This window comes from Saimiri boliviensis, chromosome 4 (genome assembly GCF_048565385.1).
Source record: "Saimiri boliviensis isolate mSaiBol1 chromosome 4, mSaiBol1.pri, whole genome shotgun sequence".
NCBI classification, from domain to species: domain Eukaryota; kingdom Metazoa; phylum Chordata; class Mammalia; order Primates; family Cebidae; genus Saimiri; species Saimiri boliviensis.
The window spans coordinates 141,521,007-141,539,486 of NC_133452.1; the positions used below are offsets into that span (position 1 = coordinate 141,521,007).

The 18,480-nt window shown below is 45.0% G+C and overlaps 1 protein-coding gene across 7 annotated transcripts in view; it reads left to right on the forward strand.

The window, feature by feature from the left end:
- Positions 1-18,480, forward strand: part of RIPK1 (receptor interacting serine/threonine kinase 1) — a 45,071-nt gene that overhangs the window by 497 nt on the left and 26,094 nt on the right. Inside the window, exons 2-7 of one of the 7 annotated variants that reach the window (XM_074398388.1) lie at positions 20-285; positions 3,740-4,242; positions 11,383-11,605; positions 12,367-12,523; positions 15,555-15,692; positions 17,666-17,894. In XM_074398388.1, the coding sequence (XP_074254489.1) occupies positions 11,442-11,605; positions 12,367-12,523; positions 15,555-15,692; positions 17,666-17,894 (688 nt within the window). In that variant the 5' untranslated portion in view covers positions 20-285; positions 3,740-4,242; positions 11,383-11,441. Of the gene's footprint in view, positions 1-19; positions 286-2,942; positions 4,243-4,629; positions 9,634-11,382; positions 11,606-12,366; positions 12,524-15,554; positions 15,693-17,665; positions 17,895-18,480 lie in introns of those variants that run through there. The other 6 variants (XM_074398390.1, XM_039462706.2, XM_074398391.1 and 3 more) reach the window with 6 other exon arrangements.

Consider the following 18,480-nt stretch of genomic DNA (forward strand, 5'->3'; position numbering starts at 1 on the left):
TGCTTCTTATCTTTTATAGTCACCATTCTCCAGTTCCAAATCCGAGCGCTCTTATCCATAGTTCAGCGAAATGGATGGGGCCTTTCCTTCCCCGGAGCACTCCTTCAGGGCCTGAGAATCCTGGCAGCCAGGCGCAGCCCCTCGCAGAGCCTGCGGTCTGCGGGGACCGCCAGCAAGCAGATGCGGAATCACCTTCGGAAGGGTTGTACTAGGGAGGGTCGCGCCGGCGGGTCTAGGAAGCCTCCTCTAGGGAGGGAATCAGAGCCTCCCAGCCGCAGTTTGAGGGTGAGTGGAATTAATCCGTGATTGTCATGGCGCCTCCTAAGGGGGAGCAACAGTGTCTGCCAAGAGGTGACTTTGGGAGGGATTCAGGATGGCCATAGATGGAGGCTGTGACCTGAGTGAGGCTCAATCAGGGGAGGGGCAGGTGGAGAAGAAACCATTTCGACAAGGCGGCTTTGAGGGGACCCTAAGGGCCCCGGGAGATTTAGGAGGAAGGACGAGAGGATGGAGACACCGCTTACCTCTCAGGTTGCTGTGTGGCTGTGGCTGAGGGTCGCTGCGGGGAGCGGGTTGTGTTCATTGTCCAAGGCTCTCCAGTGGTTTGGTTGGCGTTTTGGGAAGCACAGGTGAGGTGTCCTGGAAGCGGTTCTAGGGAAACCAGAGGCTCACGAAGAAGCCTGGGCACTAGGCCAGGCACAGGATCTGAAGTGGAGAGAAATGTGGGCGCAGAGGACAGGCCTTGGGGGTGAGTGTGGGGAGGAGGGAGAGATGGGAAGGAGTCAGGGAGGTCTCCCAGCCTCAGCTGGATGGGTGAGGCTCATTTCCAAGGGCACTGGGAATTGCAGCCTGGGGGTGGGCAGTTCCTTTGGTTTCCGATCTGCGGCCAAGAGACCCAACCACTCATATTCACACTTTGCCTCCACTGGCTTCAGAGGTAGTGCCAGCTATTTGTTCTCTCTGGTTTTACTTTCTCACCTTGGGCAGTTTCTTGCCTTTCCATTCTGGCGTTCTGCAGGGATCAGTTCCTTCCTCCCATGCACAATCTACTCTCATGGCTTTTGCTGGGAGTAATGAGGAAAGCTCCCAAATAGGTGCTTCTGAGTTAGAACACTGAAAACAAAATGAAGCAAAAACAATGCATTTCCAATGTCCCAAGGTCACATGATGTCCAGAGGATAGTGATGGGCATTAACTTTTTGTCTTCCCTCTTAGAATGCAAGCTCCACAAATGGAACAGTGTTGTTGGTTTTTTTTTTTTTTTTTTTTTTTCTTTTCCAGAGTCGTGCTCTGTCACAGGCTGGAGTGGAGTGGCAATGATCTTGGCTCACTGCAACCTCTGCTTCCCTAGGCTCAAGCAATTCTCTCTCCTGCCTCAGCCTCTGGAGTAGCTGGGACTACAGGTGCACGCTATCATGCCTAGCTAATTTTTGTATTTTCAGTAGAGACAGGGTTTTACCATGTTGGCCAGGATGGTCTCAGTCTCTTGACCTTGTGATCTGCCCACCTTGGCCTCCCAAAGTGCTGGAATTACAAGTGTGGCCAGCTTTTTTTTTGTTTTTGATTTTTGTGCAGTGGGTCGATCTCAGCTCACTGCAACCTCCGCCTCCTGGGTTCAAGTGAGTCTCCTGCCTCAGCCTCCAAGAGTACCTGGGACTACAGGCGCATGCCACCACACACGGCTCATTTTTTGTATTTTAGTAGAAACAGGGTTTCACCATGTTGCCCAGGCTGGTCTCCAATCCCTGAACTCAGGCAATCTGCCTGCCTAGGCCTCCCCAGGTGCTGGGATTACAGGCATGAGCCACCCACTACCCACTGGAACACAGATTTCTTTAAATTTTTAATTCACAACTGAGTGTTCAGTGCCTAGAACAGGTGCTCAGTAAATATTTATTAAAAGAATGAATTCCTTTTTTAATCTCTTGTATCTATCACCAGATACTCTTGTATCTAGTACCTGCTTGACATACAGTAGATAGAAAGCTTTGCTGAATGAATAGCTCTGCCTTTTGTCTTTTTTGATATGTATACATCTTTTAAAAAATAATGAATAGACCTTATGTTTTAGATCTGTTTTAGTTTACAGCAAAACTAAGCTGAAAGAAAATATCCCTTCCCACAAACATCCTGGGCCACACAGCCTCCCCTACCACCAACATCCTGAATTACTGTGGAATATCTGTTACAACTGATGAACCAACATATGTACATGGTTATATAGATGAACCAATATGGATAAAACATGGATACGTTATAAGCCAAAGTCCACAGTTAGGTTTTGCTCTTTGTGTTGTATAGTCAAGATACATTTAACAAATGTATAATTGAGATGCAGTCTGATACTGATAATTACAGATGCCGTCTGTAATTATTAGACTGCACTACCCTAAAAATCCCTTGTGCTTCACCTATCCATCCCTCCTTCCCTGCACATCCCCGGCAACCACTTTTTTTTTTTTTTTACCATCTCTATAGTTTTTCCTTTTCCAGAATGTCACATAGTTGGAATTACACATTATGTAGTCTTCTCAGATTGACTTCTTTCACTTAGATTTATACATTTAAGATTGCTCCAGGATTTTTTTGTGGCTTCATAGCCCATTTCTTTTCAGCACTTAACATTTCATTGTATAGATGTACCACCGCTTATCTGTTCACCCATCAAATGACATCATAGATGACTTCAAGTTTTCGTAATTATGAATGAAGCTGCTATAGACAATCTTGTACAGGTGTTTGGGCATAAGTTTTCAACTCGTTTGGGTAAATACCAAGGTGTGGAGTTGCTTAATCTTAAAATAAAAAGAGCTTGGCTAAGAGAGGAACTCTCACTCGTTCCTAATGGGAATGCCTAATGTTAGAGTCACTTTGTCTTCCAAAGTGACTCTAACATTAGGCATTCCCATTAGGAACGAGTGAGAGTTCCTTTTGTTCCAGGTCCTCATCGACATTTGGTGTTGTGTTCTGGATTTTAGCCATTCTAATAAATGTATAATAGTATTTCAGTTTTTTCAAAACATTGTAATTCCTTAATGATCTATAATGTTGAACATCTTTTCATCCACATATACATATGGTGAAGTGTCTGTTCAGAGCTTTTCCCCACTTTTACTCAGGTTGCATATTTCTGTATTATTGCATTTTAAGAGTTTTTTTTTAGGGGGGGTATATTTTGGGTCACAGTCCTTTATCAGGTGTGTCTTTTGTAAATATTTTCTCCCGGTCTGTGGCTTGTGTTCTCATTCTCTTGCCATACATTTTTTGTTTGTTTGTTTGTTTGTTTTTACAGCATATAATCCTGTTGCGCTTTTTTTTTACTTTTGGGACGGAGTCTGGCTCTTATAATCCAGGCTGGAGTGCAGTGGTGCAATCTTGGCTTACTGCAGCCTCCTCCTCCCGGGTTCAAGCGATTCTCCTGCCTCAGCCTCCCCAGTAGCTGGGATCACTGATGCCCACCACCACGCCCAGCTGATTTTTGTATGTTTTAGTAGAGACGGGATTTCACTATGTTGGCCAGGCTGGTCTCGAACTCCTGACTTCAAGTGATCCGCCCGCCTCAGCTTCTCAAAGTGCTGGGATTACAGGCGTAAACCACCGCGCCCGGCCTGCTGTGCATATAATTTTATTACCTGCTTTTTAATATAACACGAATAGCAAGCAGTTCCAATTTCGCTCGAGACTTCACAATTACCATTTTAAAGGCTGCAAAATAATCATCACATTTCCTCCTCGACAGCCTCACTTTACAGAAGGGAGAGGAATGCTAACTTGCCTATGGCCCTAGCGCTGGTAACCCGCAGAGCTCCGAATCCTCCGGATAACGTCCCCGCTGTAATCCACCCAGTGCTTTCCGCCAGGCCCAGCTGCCACTCGGAGGCGCAGGTTTCGGTTTCCTCTTCACTTAGGCCGCCCAACTAGCTTGAAAACAAAGTCCGCGATCCTCCAGCCGGCAAGAGAGCTCCGGGATTCAGACCCTGGGCGCGAGGCTCCGCAAGTGGCGGGGCGGCGCTCTCGCATTCCTCCTCCCGGGCAGGGGCCTGGGCAGGGGGAGGAGGCAGCGCGAGCAGTCCACGCCCTCCTGCCAGGCGCGCTCAACGCGGACGGCGGACAGCGAACCAGCTCCCGGAGCGCTGCAAGGTCCGCGGGCCCACAGCAGGGCTCCGGAGCGCTGCCGGCCAGGCGGGTCCGAGGGAGCGCGGCGGGACTCGGTTGGACGGCGCGGCCACGGAGACGGGCGCGGTAAGCGGGCTGACGCCGCGGCGGGGGGGGGGGAGGGGTCACTCCCTAGGCCGCCGCGCTCAGTCCCAGTGACCCCCTAGTCCGGGCTCGGACGCCCTCTCCTGCACGCCCCGGCGAGGTTGCCGCGGCGACGGAGTAATCCCGAACCTTCCCGCCGCCGCTTCTTCCCTCACCCGGGCCTCTAGACGTTTAGCCGGGAAAATGAAAGTAACTCCCGGGTGTCAGCTCAGAGGCTCGCGGCGGCCACGAGCTTCCTGGAAGGAGCGGGACTGCCCGGCTCGGGGGCGGTGGGCGGAGCCCCGCCGGTGCCGGAAGTCGGGCGGTGGGCGGGGTCGCGGGCGCTCCCGGAAGTCATGGGGCTGCTCGAGGTCCTTCCCCCGCCGACGTCCATCCGCGGCTTCCGCGCCAGGGGTCTGGGCGCTGGCCGGGGGCGGCGCACCCCTACACTCAGGCCGCGGTTACGGCGTGACGGTGGGATAGGCCGTCCCACAAGCCGATAACGTCGTTGTTGTTTTGGTGGAGAGGGTGGGCTCTTACTGCCTAAATCGTTAAGAAAAAAAAATGTGGGCTCTTCCCTTACCAACCCTTTAAAAGAGCCTTTTACTGTTGCACTGGAGGCCGCAGCAGGTTCCAAAAACAAAAGCATTTCTGCGTGATCTGAGACGACTGAGGGGATAAATGTGCTAAACCTAGCAGGGTTCTTTGGTGGTCGCTGGCATGTGCTTTGGTGAAGTGCTGCAGACCCTCTTCAGCGTTGTGAAGAGGATAGGCTGCGTCCTCCTTCTCTAAGCGTTTGACAGAGCCTCACAGGGATGCAGGGTTTGGATGGGAGGAGGCCTGGCGTTGTTCACTTATTTCTCTCTTGCTTACCATTTGGCTCTTCCTTAATTAAAGCTCTTTCTTATCTGGGGCAAAGCATGAGGCTGTTCCAATCATTAATTCTTCCCTGATTTACACTTGAAGAAGCCAAGGCAGGAGGTGAACTTTGAAATGTGCAGTGACGTTCCATTACTGCCAGGAAGATGCATTCAGTAAAGAGGAAATTGTGATTAGTAATGTGGAATACTGGACCGGGCAGGGTGGCTCACGCCTGTAATCCCAGCACTTCAGGATGCCGAGGCAGGAGGATCACCTCAGGTCAGGAGTTCAAGAGCAACCTGGCCAACATGGCAAAACCCCGTCTCTAATAAAAATTAAAAAAAAAATTAGCCAGGTATGGTGTCAGGTTCCTGTGATCCCAGCTACTTCGGAGACTGAGGCAGGAGAACTGCCTGAACCCCGGAGGTGGAAGCTGCAGTGAGCTCGTATCATGCCACTACACTCCAGCCTGGGTAACAGGCTGTCTCAAAAAAAAAAAAAAAAAAAAAAAAAGGTGGAATACTGCAGCTCCTCTATTCGTAAAAAGTGAAGAGAAGGCTAGGCTTATTTAAAATGAAATTTGGAGTGTATCATTATTACTGTAAAATAGCAAAAATGGTAACTTTAATACTCATTTTCCTATATCTGCACTATTCTGAGCCCGAGATATGTTGTATTTTCAGGATTGTGAATATTAATGAGTATTAAGAAAAGTTCTTAAATAACCTCTTTCAAACTGGCAGCTTACTTTTTGGTGCTTATTAATCTATAATGTGTTAACACCCATATGATCTGGGAATTTGAAGAAAATATTTAACTTCCCACGCTTTAGTTGGATATCACACTCTAGCAAAAATGGTTGACTGTATTAACCTGTAGAGCACTGATTCTGAACCATCTGTTTCCTGTATTTTTATTTTTTGAGACAGAGTCTTGCTCCGTCACCCAGGCTGGAGTGCAGTGGCACAATCTCACCTCAATGTAACCTCCGCCTCCTGGGTTCAAGCAGTTCTTCTGCCCCAGCTTCCCAAGAAGCTGGGATTACAGGCATGCACCACCACGCCTGGCTAATTTTTGCATTTTTAGTAAAAACAGGGTTTCACCATGTTGGCCAGTCTGGTCTCAACTCTTGGCCTCAAGCAGTTTGCCCACATCAGCCTCCCAAAGTGCTAGGATTACAGGTGTGAGCCCCTGTACCATGCCTTCTTGTATTTTAAAAGTTTATTCTGTACTTTCCCCATGTTTCTGACTGTAACATATTCATTTACTATAGATGAGTAAGGCTGTAAGATTAGGTCTTTGCAAGTAGGATTTTTCCAAAGACAAATGATCTGATATCTAGAGAAGTAGCATGTATTAGTGAGCCAGTAGTGAAAGTTTGAGTGAAGGGACAAAGATTTCATTCCAGGATTTGCCGCTTTAGGTGAATCATTTAGCTCCAAATCTTAGTTTCTTTATTTGTAAATTGAAATCATGATACAATTTGCTTCAGGGGTCATGATGTGCTAATGCATGATGATACTTGTTTAAACTCTTTTTGAGTTCTTGTCTTTTGCCAGTCCTTTCTTGCTGGTCCTTAGTCTTCCTTGCTCAGAGCTTTTGTTTATCTGGGCAAATCATCAGGCTGCTGTAATCAAGGAAGTTGGAGAAATCTTCTGGTCACTTGGATAACTGAGCAAAATCAGAGTTCTATTAGTGGGAAGAAAGGGGGCAATGGCAGGTGGGCAACTAGCGTTTTGTGCCATACTTGTTATAAGAGGGCATCATAGAAAAATGGGGAAAAAGTTAATTAGAATATTTTGATATGTAGACATACCCTGCCTGAGCAGACAATTTGTGAAATTTCTTGGGATTTCACATTAATTTCAATAGAAAAAAATTCACCCTCCTAAGTCCCTGAATTAATATTTATTGATGCAAAACATTTACAAATTCCATTCAAATGGACATAATTAATTATTAGTTAACATTAGTTGATATAACAGGCCAGCATGTGTTTCTTAGTACATGGCTTTGTAATAACATGATTATGTAACATGGCCACATAAGCTACCTAAATTCAGTGCTTTTGGATATCCTTCATTCAGCTACTCACAAGGCCTTCCTAAGATATTCAGCATTTATAAAGTTGAATCTTTTATGGGGAAAAAAGAGGGGTAGATAGTAAAAACAAAATAAATCACTGGAAACCATGGAAAAGATGCATAAGATTAAGATCAGACTAAACTAGCAAACTCTAAGACTATGAGGAGAACTGATTTGGGTCAGGAGCTAAGTTCCCAAAATCCAGTGGACCCACCTGGAGGCCTTCCCAATCTCAGCTCATGAAGAAGCCCCTGCAGGTCCTAGTGGGTCTTGACAAATTTGAGGAGACATGGCTGAGACTGAAGGAGAGATACCAGAGATTTCTACTTTAGGACTCCTCATAAAGTAGAAATCTTTTACCCAAAAGAGCATTTTTCAGGGCATGTTGTAGTTCCTGCTTGTTTCTCTACTGTCTGTGAGCATTTTTAAATGTTATTAAAATTCTTACACAGCATCACTTTTGCAAACTGCTAGATGTATTTCAGAGTATTGATAGGCATAACTGATTCTCTCCTCTGTGCATGCTAAATGTGTTACCTACTTTTGCTGTTCTTTGTAATGCCACCAGAACAGCTTTGCACATAATCTTTTTTTTATTTCTATTTTTAGTTTTTTGAGACAGAGTCTTGCTCCATCATGCAGGCTGTGCAGTGGTGCAATCTCGGATCACTGCAACCTCCACCTCTTGGGTTCAAGCAATTGTCCTGTCTTAGCCTCCCAAGTAGCTTGGATTACAGGCATATGCCATCACACCTGGCTAATTTTTGCATTTTTAGTAGAGATGGGGTTTCACCTTGTTGGTCAGGCTTATCTCGAACTCCTGACCTCAGGTGATCCACTTGCTTCAGCTTCCCAAAGTGCTGGGATTACAGGTGTGAGCCACCGCGCCCAGCCTGCACATAATCTTTATCACATCTCTGATTTGATTCCTCAGAGTAAAGAAATACTGAGTAAAGGAATTATTTCATTTAAAAAAATAATTTTAATTTTACATTAATTCATGTTTATTGTGGAAAATTTGGAAAACATAGTAAAAGTGTAAAGAAGAAAGTAAAAATCACCCTACCATCAAGATACAATCCTTGTTAACATTTTGGTGTCTTTATGTCTTTTTTTTTTTCCGTACCTATATCTGTGTCTATTTACATACATACACACACACACACACATACACACACACACACAAATGTGAATATAATTTTTACAGATTTATTCTTTAAAAACAATTTTGGATGGCTATACAATTATCTTGGGAGTGTGCTGTAATTCATTTCACAGTATTTCTTATTTCTGGACAATGAAATAGTTCTCTTTTTAAAGTAGTTATTCATTTGATGATGGGCTAGCATATGTTGGGTATACAAGACAAGTTTCCTGCCTTCTTTGAACTCTGTGAGAAATAATTCTCCATTATAGTACTGTCTTAACTATGAAAAGTTCTAATGGGAAGACTTAGGATGGCTTCCTTCACAAAAGGCCAGAGACCTTCTAGCCAGGCAAGAAGTTGGAAGAATGTGGCCTAAGAGGGTGGGAAAGATGACCCTTATGGGATAGGGAAGACTTCACAGTTCTGCATGCCCCAGTGGTCTGCAGTAAATGAAAAAGGAGGCCTAAAATCAATGTTTTCTTTTATGCCTTCTGTCTCCACCTCCTCCTACCTCATTCTCACCAGGATTGGTCAGTAGGGCCCTGCTGACAGTGATCGCAGCTGAGAATGTTGGCGTTCTCATAGCCCAAGGAAACACCATTCGTGTGGATAAACACATGTGGACGGCTGGACCAACCATAGCCAGAGACATAAAGGAGGCAACAAATGTGTTTTCACAAATATATACATATATACATATATATGCATATACAAATATATATCTACATTACAGATATATGTATATATATACATGCAAATATATACAAATTTATTTAGTTTATATATATAATACATACACAAATATATACATATATATTTTTTCTCATCATCCTTTCCACTTCTGTGAGGCAGTCATTATTGTGTTGCAGATGAGGAAATTGAGGCATAAGTAAGTGTCCCAAGGCCACAGGTTGGTGAGTCACAGAGCTAGTGAGTCACAGAGCTAGAGTTCACATTCGTAGTGAACTCCCGTGCTCTTGGAGCTATGGCTCCTGTCTCTTACCTCCAGTGCGTTCCTCACCCCGCCCCTCAGTCTTCAGGCCTTCATCTAGGCAGCCCCCCCACTTCCACCCACTGTCCATGTCCCACTGATGTGTTTGTTTCCTGAAGGCACTTCCTCTCATTTGGTAATGTCTTATGTCCTAGGGAAGAAGGTCTGTGCGAGTTTCCTCTGCTGGACAGAGCTGGTTAGATCACAGTCTTAAATGAGGTGTAAAAGGCTGGTTACTCGAGTCACCTGTAGCTGGCCACTGTACAAGACCATGGGCAGCTATGGGGTTTCGAGAATCCCCTCTCCCAAGGTATTCCTTTTTTCTTTTTCTTTTTCTTTCTTTCTTTTGTTTTTTTTTTTTGAGACAGAGTTTCGCTCTTCTTACCCAGGCTGGAGTGCAGTGGTGCGATCTCGGCTCACCGCAACCTCCGCCTCCTGGGTTCAGGCAATTCTCCTGCCTCAGCCTCCTGAGTAGCTGGGATTACAGGCATGCGCCACCATGCCCAGCTAATTTTTTGTATTTTTAGTAGAGACGGGGTTTCACCATGTTAACCAGGGTGGTCTCGATCTCTTGATCTCTTGGTCTCGACCTCATGATCCACCCGCCTCGGCCTCCCAAAGTGCTGGGATTACAGGCTTGAGCCACCGCGCCCGGCCGAAGGCTACCCCTTTAACACAACACTGCTCCATGTGCTACCCCTTGATGAAAGGATCAACTAGAGAAAAAGCAGCCCGTAGCAAACAAACATATTTGTCTTGGACTGGGCCCAAGGTATTAAAAGAAAAAAAGGTCTGTGCAAATTTATAACCTTGGGACTGTCTTCAAATAGATTTAGACTTTGAATTGAGAGGATCGCTTAAACTATGAACTTTTATAAAGGAAGTGGTCACAGGCTGATGCCATCCTGAAGTTATAGGCTAAAGCAAACAACACCCTCAAGCCAGGCCAGACAGAATTCCCACAGATAGAAATTTAACATGAGCTCCCTTTCCAAAATTATAAAACACAAAAGAAAAATTCACCATGAGATCAATCCTGCAGCTACACCAAATAGCAATAGTGAGTGTACTGATGTGTACTTGGAAATACGTCAAAAAGTCAGATAGACTGATGGACAGATGAAGGGAAAAGGAGATGGAGAGTTACATGATGAAGCAAATAGTGTAAGATGATACTCATGGTGGATGTAACCTTTGCTCTTTGGTGTTTTTCATAATAAAATGTTGGAGGGCAGGGAGTTATAAATAAATAAATAAATAAATAAAGGGGTAGTCTTCATTCCAACCTGCTTTTTTTTCTTGCATTCCCTGACCTCATCTGGGCTTTAAACCTCAACTTCTGGATGGCAAGGTTGGTACTGCCATGTGTGAGCTACTGCCTGCCTCTGGCACCCTATTTATTTTCTGTCCTTAGAGTTCTTTTCCTTTTCACAGAGTTCTGGTATGCATTTGAATGGATGTTTGTATTATGTTGTCCAACATACCTATGTCCTGTATAGCTGGAGTTGTCTTAAAGTTTTCTAATGCTCCATATTGTCAGAAATGAGAAGGCTGAAGAAATAAACATTATAGTCTCCTGTGATTCTTAGAAATATGAAAAATAGCTTATCTTAGAGACTATACGTCTATTCTCAAAAATCCAAGGCACACCAAGCATGTGGTGGAATGCTACAAAAGTTTTAAAAATAATGATCTTTTCTGCCAGGTGCAATGGCTCACACCTGTAATCTCAGAACTTTGGGAGGCTGAGGTGGGAGAGTTTGAGACCAGCCTGGGCAACATAGTGAGACCCCCCCATCTCTACAAATAATTTAAAAATCAGCTGGTCATGGTTAATAATTTTTTAAAAATCCCTGGGACCTCTGGTCCCAGCTACTCAAGGAAACTGAGAGAGGAGGATTATGTGAGCCCAGGAGATCAAAGCTCCAGTGAGCTATGATTAAGCCACTGCACTTCAGCCTAGGCGACAAAGTGAGACCCTGTCTCCAAAGGAAAACAAAACAAACAAATATATATTAATGATCTTTTTGCCCTGAGGTAGTCTCTCTTTTATTTACAGGGTACAGCTCTGACAGGGGGAGAAAAGAGGTACCGCTTTGGGCGTTCTGAGCATTCAGAATGGAACCAGACATATCCTTGAATGCCATTAAGATGAAATCCAGTGACTTCCTGGAGAGGGCAGAACTGGACAGCGGAGGCTTCGGGAAGGTGTCTCTGTGTTTTCACAGAAACCAGGGACTCGTGATCATGAAAACAGTGTACACGGGGCCCAAATGTACCGAGTGAGTGGGGAGCAGGGGTGGTGGGCTAAACTCTGAGTGGGGTGGGGACGTTGGCTGCTGTGGAGCCACTGGTGGATAGGGTGAGACGGAGCCTGCCAAGGTGTCAGTGTGACAATGGTGCTTACGGTTGTTATTGTCACTTAGGGGGACTCTGAGGCTGGGTAGTGAAGGGCTCACAGCTAGTAAGTAATGGAAGAGACATGAACGAGAAAGAAACAGAGAAGGACAAAGAGATAAGTGTGGTGAGGGGGACAAAATGGGAATGGGAGGATGAGTGAAGACCTATTTATATGCTTCAAATTTTCAGTGAAGACCAGCCCTAAGTATGAAATTAAAAAGGCAGTTCATCCCTGAAAGGTTCTGGGAGACTTCCCTTTAAAGCAACCAGTGGCGTGGTTTCACTTCTTTCCCGCCTCGTCAGAGTGATTGTGAGAGAGGCCGATTTTTTTTTTTAATCAGTCTGTCCAGCAAGGTCCTTTTTCAGGTTATCTTGCTGCTGTTCATGTACGTTTCATTCATTGGTTCATTCATTCGTTCATTAACTTACATTTTTTGAGCATACATTGCCAGTCACTGGGCAGGAGAACTGTGAAGAAGCGAGAAACTGCTCTGCCTTCTAACGCTTCTGGCCTGTGCCTGGAAGAGATCAGTACACACCCAAGCATGACCCAAGCACGTGGGGTCGATGTGTTGGAGGTGTGAGCCAGGCTCTTAAGTCGCTAAATCTGCCAACCTCAGCATAGCACTCTTCCTGCCCACAGGCACAATGAGGCCCTCCTGGAGGAGGCGAAGATGATGAACAGACTGAGACACAGCCGGGTGGTGAAGCTCCTAGGCGTCATCATAGAGGAAGGGAACTACTCCCTGGTGATGGAGTACATGGAGAAGGGTAACCTGATGCACGTGCTGAAAGCCGAGGTAGAGAGTGCCCCTCCACATGGGGATCCCCAGCGCTGTGGCCCTAGCCATCTGTTATGGCTGCCTTTGTGGTGTTTGTTTGTAGCTTGCTAGTATAAAATTTGCAAATTGCTCAGTAGTTTGAATTTTCTTTTCCTTTTATTATACAGACAAGGCCCAGGCTGAACCCAAACACCTGGTCTCAAGCGTTCCTCCCACCTTAGCCTCTCAAGTAGCTGGGATCACGGGCCCGATTTCCTGAACTCAGTTTCTCCTTAAAACATCTATGCCTTGATCTGGCGCAGTGGGTCACGCCTGTAATCTCAGCACTTTGGGAGGCTGAGGCAGGAGGATCACTTGAGCCTTGGAGTGCAAGACCAGCCTGGATAACATAGTGAAACCCCATCTCTACAAAAAATAAAAGGTGCATGTGAACAGAGCGAGACCTTGTCTCCGAAAAAAAGAGAAAATCTTCCTTGCCTTTTGCTGCCCTGAGAAAGGTCTCTTCATCCTGTCGATCCTGCGGACAGTCCTCTGTACGACTCAGTCTGTGTCTTAGGAATGTGATTGGCTGTTCACCATACCTGTCCGCTGCTCTGCAATCTGCAGTTCAAAGACAGGCCCTGTCTTCATGATGCAGACATCGTCTGATGTGTAGTATATGCATGATGGGATGACAAATAAACATGGATTGATTGGTGAAAGCATATACACTATAAGTAAGAGCAGATAGAATATTCGTGGTTGCGCTTTGATACCATTCAATGAAGTTTCATTTTAAATCAAATATAGAACCTAAGTGGCAACAACACTAGATAGGATTTAAAACAAAAATAAAAATTGTTTACCAAAACCAAATCATTTGAAAACATTTTTAAAAGCTTATGTGCCTTTTAAGATGAAGGGCTTGTGCTAGTTGCTCATGAATCAATAGCTCATATGATGCAGGCAAGTAAAAGGAGGCAGATCAGTAAATGAGTGGTATGGTGTGGTAATGGTTTTTTTTCTTTTTTAAGAGAACGAGGTTTCACTGTTGCCCAGGCTGGAGTGCAGTGGCATAATCATAGTGCACTGCAGGCTTGAACTCCTGGCCTCAAATGATCCTCTCACCTCAGCCTCCTGAGTAGCTGGGACTATAGGCATGAGCCACTGCACCCAGCTGTTTGACGGTATTTTTTTTTTTTTTTTTTTTTTTTTTTTTTTTGAGAGGAGTCTCACCCTGTCACCCAGGCTGGAGTGCAACGGCGCGTCCTTGACTCATTGCAACCTCAACCTCCTCAGTTCAAGCGAGTCTCCTGCCTCAGCCTCTCGAGTAGCTGGAATTACAGTTGTCTACCACCATGCCTGGCTAATTTTTGTATTTTTAGTAGAGACAAGGTTTCACCATATTGGCCAGACTCAAACTCCTGACCTCATGATCTGACTGCCTCAATGTCCCAAAGTGCTGGGATTACAGGCATGAGCCACTGCTCCCAGCCGATGGTGTTCTGATAGACATACTCATCGTCTGCTGTGGGAGTACATAAGAGGCACCCACTCAGTCTGGGATAGACAGGAAAGGCTTCCAACCTGAAGCACTAGTAGATGTTTAGAAGCAGAGAATTAAGGAATAAGTGTTCCAGGCAGAGAATACTATGTAGAGACTGCCAAATTTGGGCAACTGTAAATTCCTGGGTTTGGCTAGAGCATAGATAGCAGAGGGCATGGGGTGGGGTGGTGGGACGTGGCTGCCTTTTTGCCAAATACTCCCACTTTTCCGCTTTCTTCTCCCACCCCACAATTGCCAAGTCAACAGACATCTCACAAAAATGCCTTTGGGAAGAAGAGGTGATACTTACACGCATGGTATTGTAGTTTGATGAGATTGCTCTCCTCCCCAGAACTCGAAAAGATCAGCTGTTTGAAGTAAACCTTTGATTGGGAAATAAGTCTTTGGTCTCCCATCCAACTACTAACCAGGCCCAGCCCTGCTTAGCTTCTGAGATGAGCAAGAAATCATTTGGGACATGAGGCATTCTGCAGGATCAGGGAAATTCAGGTGCACAGTGTTGGGACTCAGGATATCAACAGGACCTGAGAGAGAAACAGAAAGAGGAGAGAGGGACCAACTTTGCTTGCTCAGAAGTTTTTCCTAAGTTCAAAGGTATAGCAAGGAAGAAGGGAAGACACCTCTTGCTACTTTCTGTATGGTGGTGATCACACTATTTTTTTTTTTTGAGAGAGTCTCGTTCTTGTTGCCCAGGCTGGAGTGCAATGACACGATCTCGGCTCACTGCAGCCTCCGCCTCCCGGGTTCAAGCGATTCTCCTGCCTCAGCCCCGGAGTAGCTGGGATTACAGGCATGCAACCACCATGCCTAATTTTTGTATTTTTAGTAGAGACAGGGTTTCACCATGTTCCCTTGTATTCTTTTTTCTCTTAATGTTATTTTTACCCACATTTCCATGGCATTGTTCATGTTCTTACTGTAAACTTAGTATGACATCATATGAGTATCCCATTAAAAATGCTTGTTTGGATATTTATTCATCCATTCATTCAACAAACATTCCAGGTACAGTCCTAGGTTCTAAAGATACAGTCCCAGCCGGGCGTGGTGGCTCATGCCTGTAATCCCAGCACTTTGGGAGGCTGAGGTGGGTGGATCACCTGAGGTCAGGAGTTTGAGACCAGCCTGACCAATATGGTGAAACCCCATCTTGAAAAAAAAAAAAAGTATACCAAAAAGAAAAAGAAAAAAAAAGAAAGATACAGTCCTAAATAATATATATTTTTGTTCTCAAGGAGCTTAATTTTATAGTATTTTATACATTACCAAATGATTGTGGGATTTTGTTTTTACACGAACAAAATACAACATGAATACCTTTGCCCCCTCTCCCCTGGCATGAAATCTTGTTTCCCAGCAACAGCAGTGCCATGGTGCATCTACTGGAAGGAAACCTGGTAACCCTGTCCTCAGGCTCAGATCCCACCAGCCTTTCATGAAACAGTTGCTTTGGCCTTATTTGATTACCTTTGCATTTCATAGACTTAATATCACCTGTTTTAGGTGAGTACTCCGCTTTCCGTAAAAGGAAGGATAATTGTGGAAATCATTGAAGGAATGTGCTACTTACATGGAAAAGGCGTGATACACAAGGACCTGAAGCCTGAAAATATCCTTGTTGATGATGACTTCCACATTAAGGTAAACCATCATTGGTAGGCTTCCAGAAAGTAGGGTGATTTTAGTTTTGATTCGCCAATGTGAATTCACTCTTATAAATTGTAGAAGCTAAAGGAAGACATAGCTCAGCTTATGACTGGTGATGATGGTGCCGAAAGGCTCTACCAGTGTTTGGAAGGAAAGATGCAGGTTTGTTGGGATCCGGAGATAACTGTCAGGATAACTCATATCTTTTGGGGAAGAGTAGAATTGAATGGGGTAGGTAAGAAGGCCTCTTTCCTAGACTGTTTTTCTCCTCTGTTAGACTTGAGATAGAAACATTCAAAGGTTGCCTTTTTCATCCTGGAATGGGCCACTGGCACCATAATTTTCCCCAGGAAATCTCTTCACCAAGACTCCCCTCCTCTGGAAAAGCAGGCGAATGTGAAGATGTGTGCAGAAAATCCTTAGAGTTCAGATGTGGCCTAAAATTGAGATCAGCAGTGAGTTGATCATTTTGGCATCAAAAACCTCTACTTTGAAATTTTGTTTATATTTTTATTTAATTGTTTACTTCTGCCTGTATTTAGAAAAATCAGTTTCCAGCTAGGCGTGGTGGCTCATGCTTGTAATTTCAGCACTTTGGGAGGCCGAAGTGGGTGGATTACCTGAGGTCAGGAGTTTGAGACCAGCCTGGCCAACACAGTGAAACCCCGTCTCTACCAAATCTACAAAAATTAGCTGGGTGTGGTGGTGGGTACCTGTAATCCCAACTACTCGGGAGGCTGAGGCAGGAGACTCACTTGAACCTGGGAGGTGGAGGTTGCGGTGAGCCAAGGTCATGCCACTGTACTACAGCCTGGGTGACAGAGCTAAACTCCATCTCAAAAAAAAAAACTTTGACCACTTTCTTTCCATTGTAGTAAGGGGAACAAGGGAAAAGGATTTTTCTTTGGTTCATTCAAGGGCAGGACTTAGCTAGGGGGAGCGTCATATCTAATTGGCTTTCGCAGCAGGAGTCCAAGCACTAGCCTCTGAGAGGGGAAGCGGAAGGGGAAGCAGCACTGGCGGGGGTGGGGGGGCACTCAGGATCTGCTGACACACGGGCCTCTCTCCACCAGCAGGTTCTTTGTCTAACACTTTGTCCTAGTCAAGGACAGATTTTTATTCCCATGTCTTTAAAAAAAAGCCATGGGAATAAAAATTACTCATTCATAACCTATCTTGAAATTCATGACTTTCCTCTTATGTCGTGGCTTAGCATCTGTGGATTTTTGGCAATCACATGCTACAGATAATCCCCACGAGCCTGCTTGGATTCCTGGAGGCAGAAGTGGAACTAGCACCCTTGTTCTCTTCTTAATTGAATTGCTCTGTCATTTTGCCCCGCCACCTCTGTTCTTGTTCTGTGTCTGACCTTGGTATTTTTCTCTCGCTTTTTTGTCCATTTTTCTCCTCCTTCCCACCCCATCTTCTCTTAGGTTCAGGCTACGACTCAAAACAAGCAACTCTGCAGTCCTTATCCTCAGTGTGTCTTTGGGATCCCTAGACACTCGCATCCATGGGCCTCTCGACGCCATTTGGGGAAGTAGAAGGTGTAGTACTTAGCCACTGTCTGCCACATAAATGTGCAGAGAAGAAAATAATCATGTTCCCCTAACCCCCAGAAATAGTTGAAAACCATATGCAGAGTCAAGGGGGAATTAGAATAAATATGTTTGCTTGTTACTGTTCTTGCCAGAAATGTCTTCTGCTTTTCCTCTCCCACTTATTGCATAAGGAAATGTGATACCAGAATTTCATCTGAACATTTCTTGGGGGAGATTTTACAAATGGCTGACGAGACACAGTTTCTGTGAGTCTACTGCAAAGTCACTGTTCGTAACCTGCTCAGTGCAACCATTTCTGGAAAATTTACCGTATCTTACGTATATTGAATAAACCCCAAATTTAAAGTCAAATCTGATGCTTGTGGCCTTCACCAAACAGTCTCAGTGGCTCCATCTCTTTTGCAGATCGCAGACCTCGGCCTTGCTTCCTTCAAGACATGGAGCAAACTGTCTAAAGAGGAGCACAATGAGCTGAGGGAGGTGGACAGTACCTCCAAGAAGAACGGTGGCACCCTCTACTACATGGCTCCTGAGCACCTGAACGACGTCAACGCGAGGCCCACAGAGAAGTCGGATGTGTACAGCTTTGCCATAGTACTTTGGGTTATATTTGCAAATAAGGAGCCATATGAAAGTAAGGCATTAGAAGAGTGCGATTTTGATATGAACCAACACTGTTACATGAAATAATGGGCTTCGGTAAAGTCAGTGGTGGTTTATAATTGTTTGTTCTTTCAACGCCAGTCTTACCTGCTCAGCTGTGAGTTCCGTGGGAGCAAGGACCACATTTGATTTATCCACTGCTGTCTCCTCAGCATCTACAGGCACTGTACCTAGAACTAATAGGTGCCCAGTAAATTTTTGTTGAATGAATTAAGTATTCCCATATAGGAATCAGGGATCGCAGGATGAATAGGAACCTTGATAGTGTGTCATTAGCTTGAGAAGTGCTGTGAAATTCCAGGGTTCTTCCTAGAGAGGAAAGTTTGATTGTTTCTGCTTGTGAATACTTAGCCTTTCACACTATAAGGCATACACATCATACTTCCACTCCTTCACTTACTCCGTCATTCAAGAATTATATATATATTATACATAGTTACTTCTGTCTGTATTTTAAAAAATCAGTTTCCCTCATGTTTTCTCCATTGTAGTAAAGGGAACAAGGGAAAGGGATTTTTCTTTGGTTCATTCAAGGGCAGGATTTAGCTAGGGGGAGC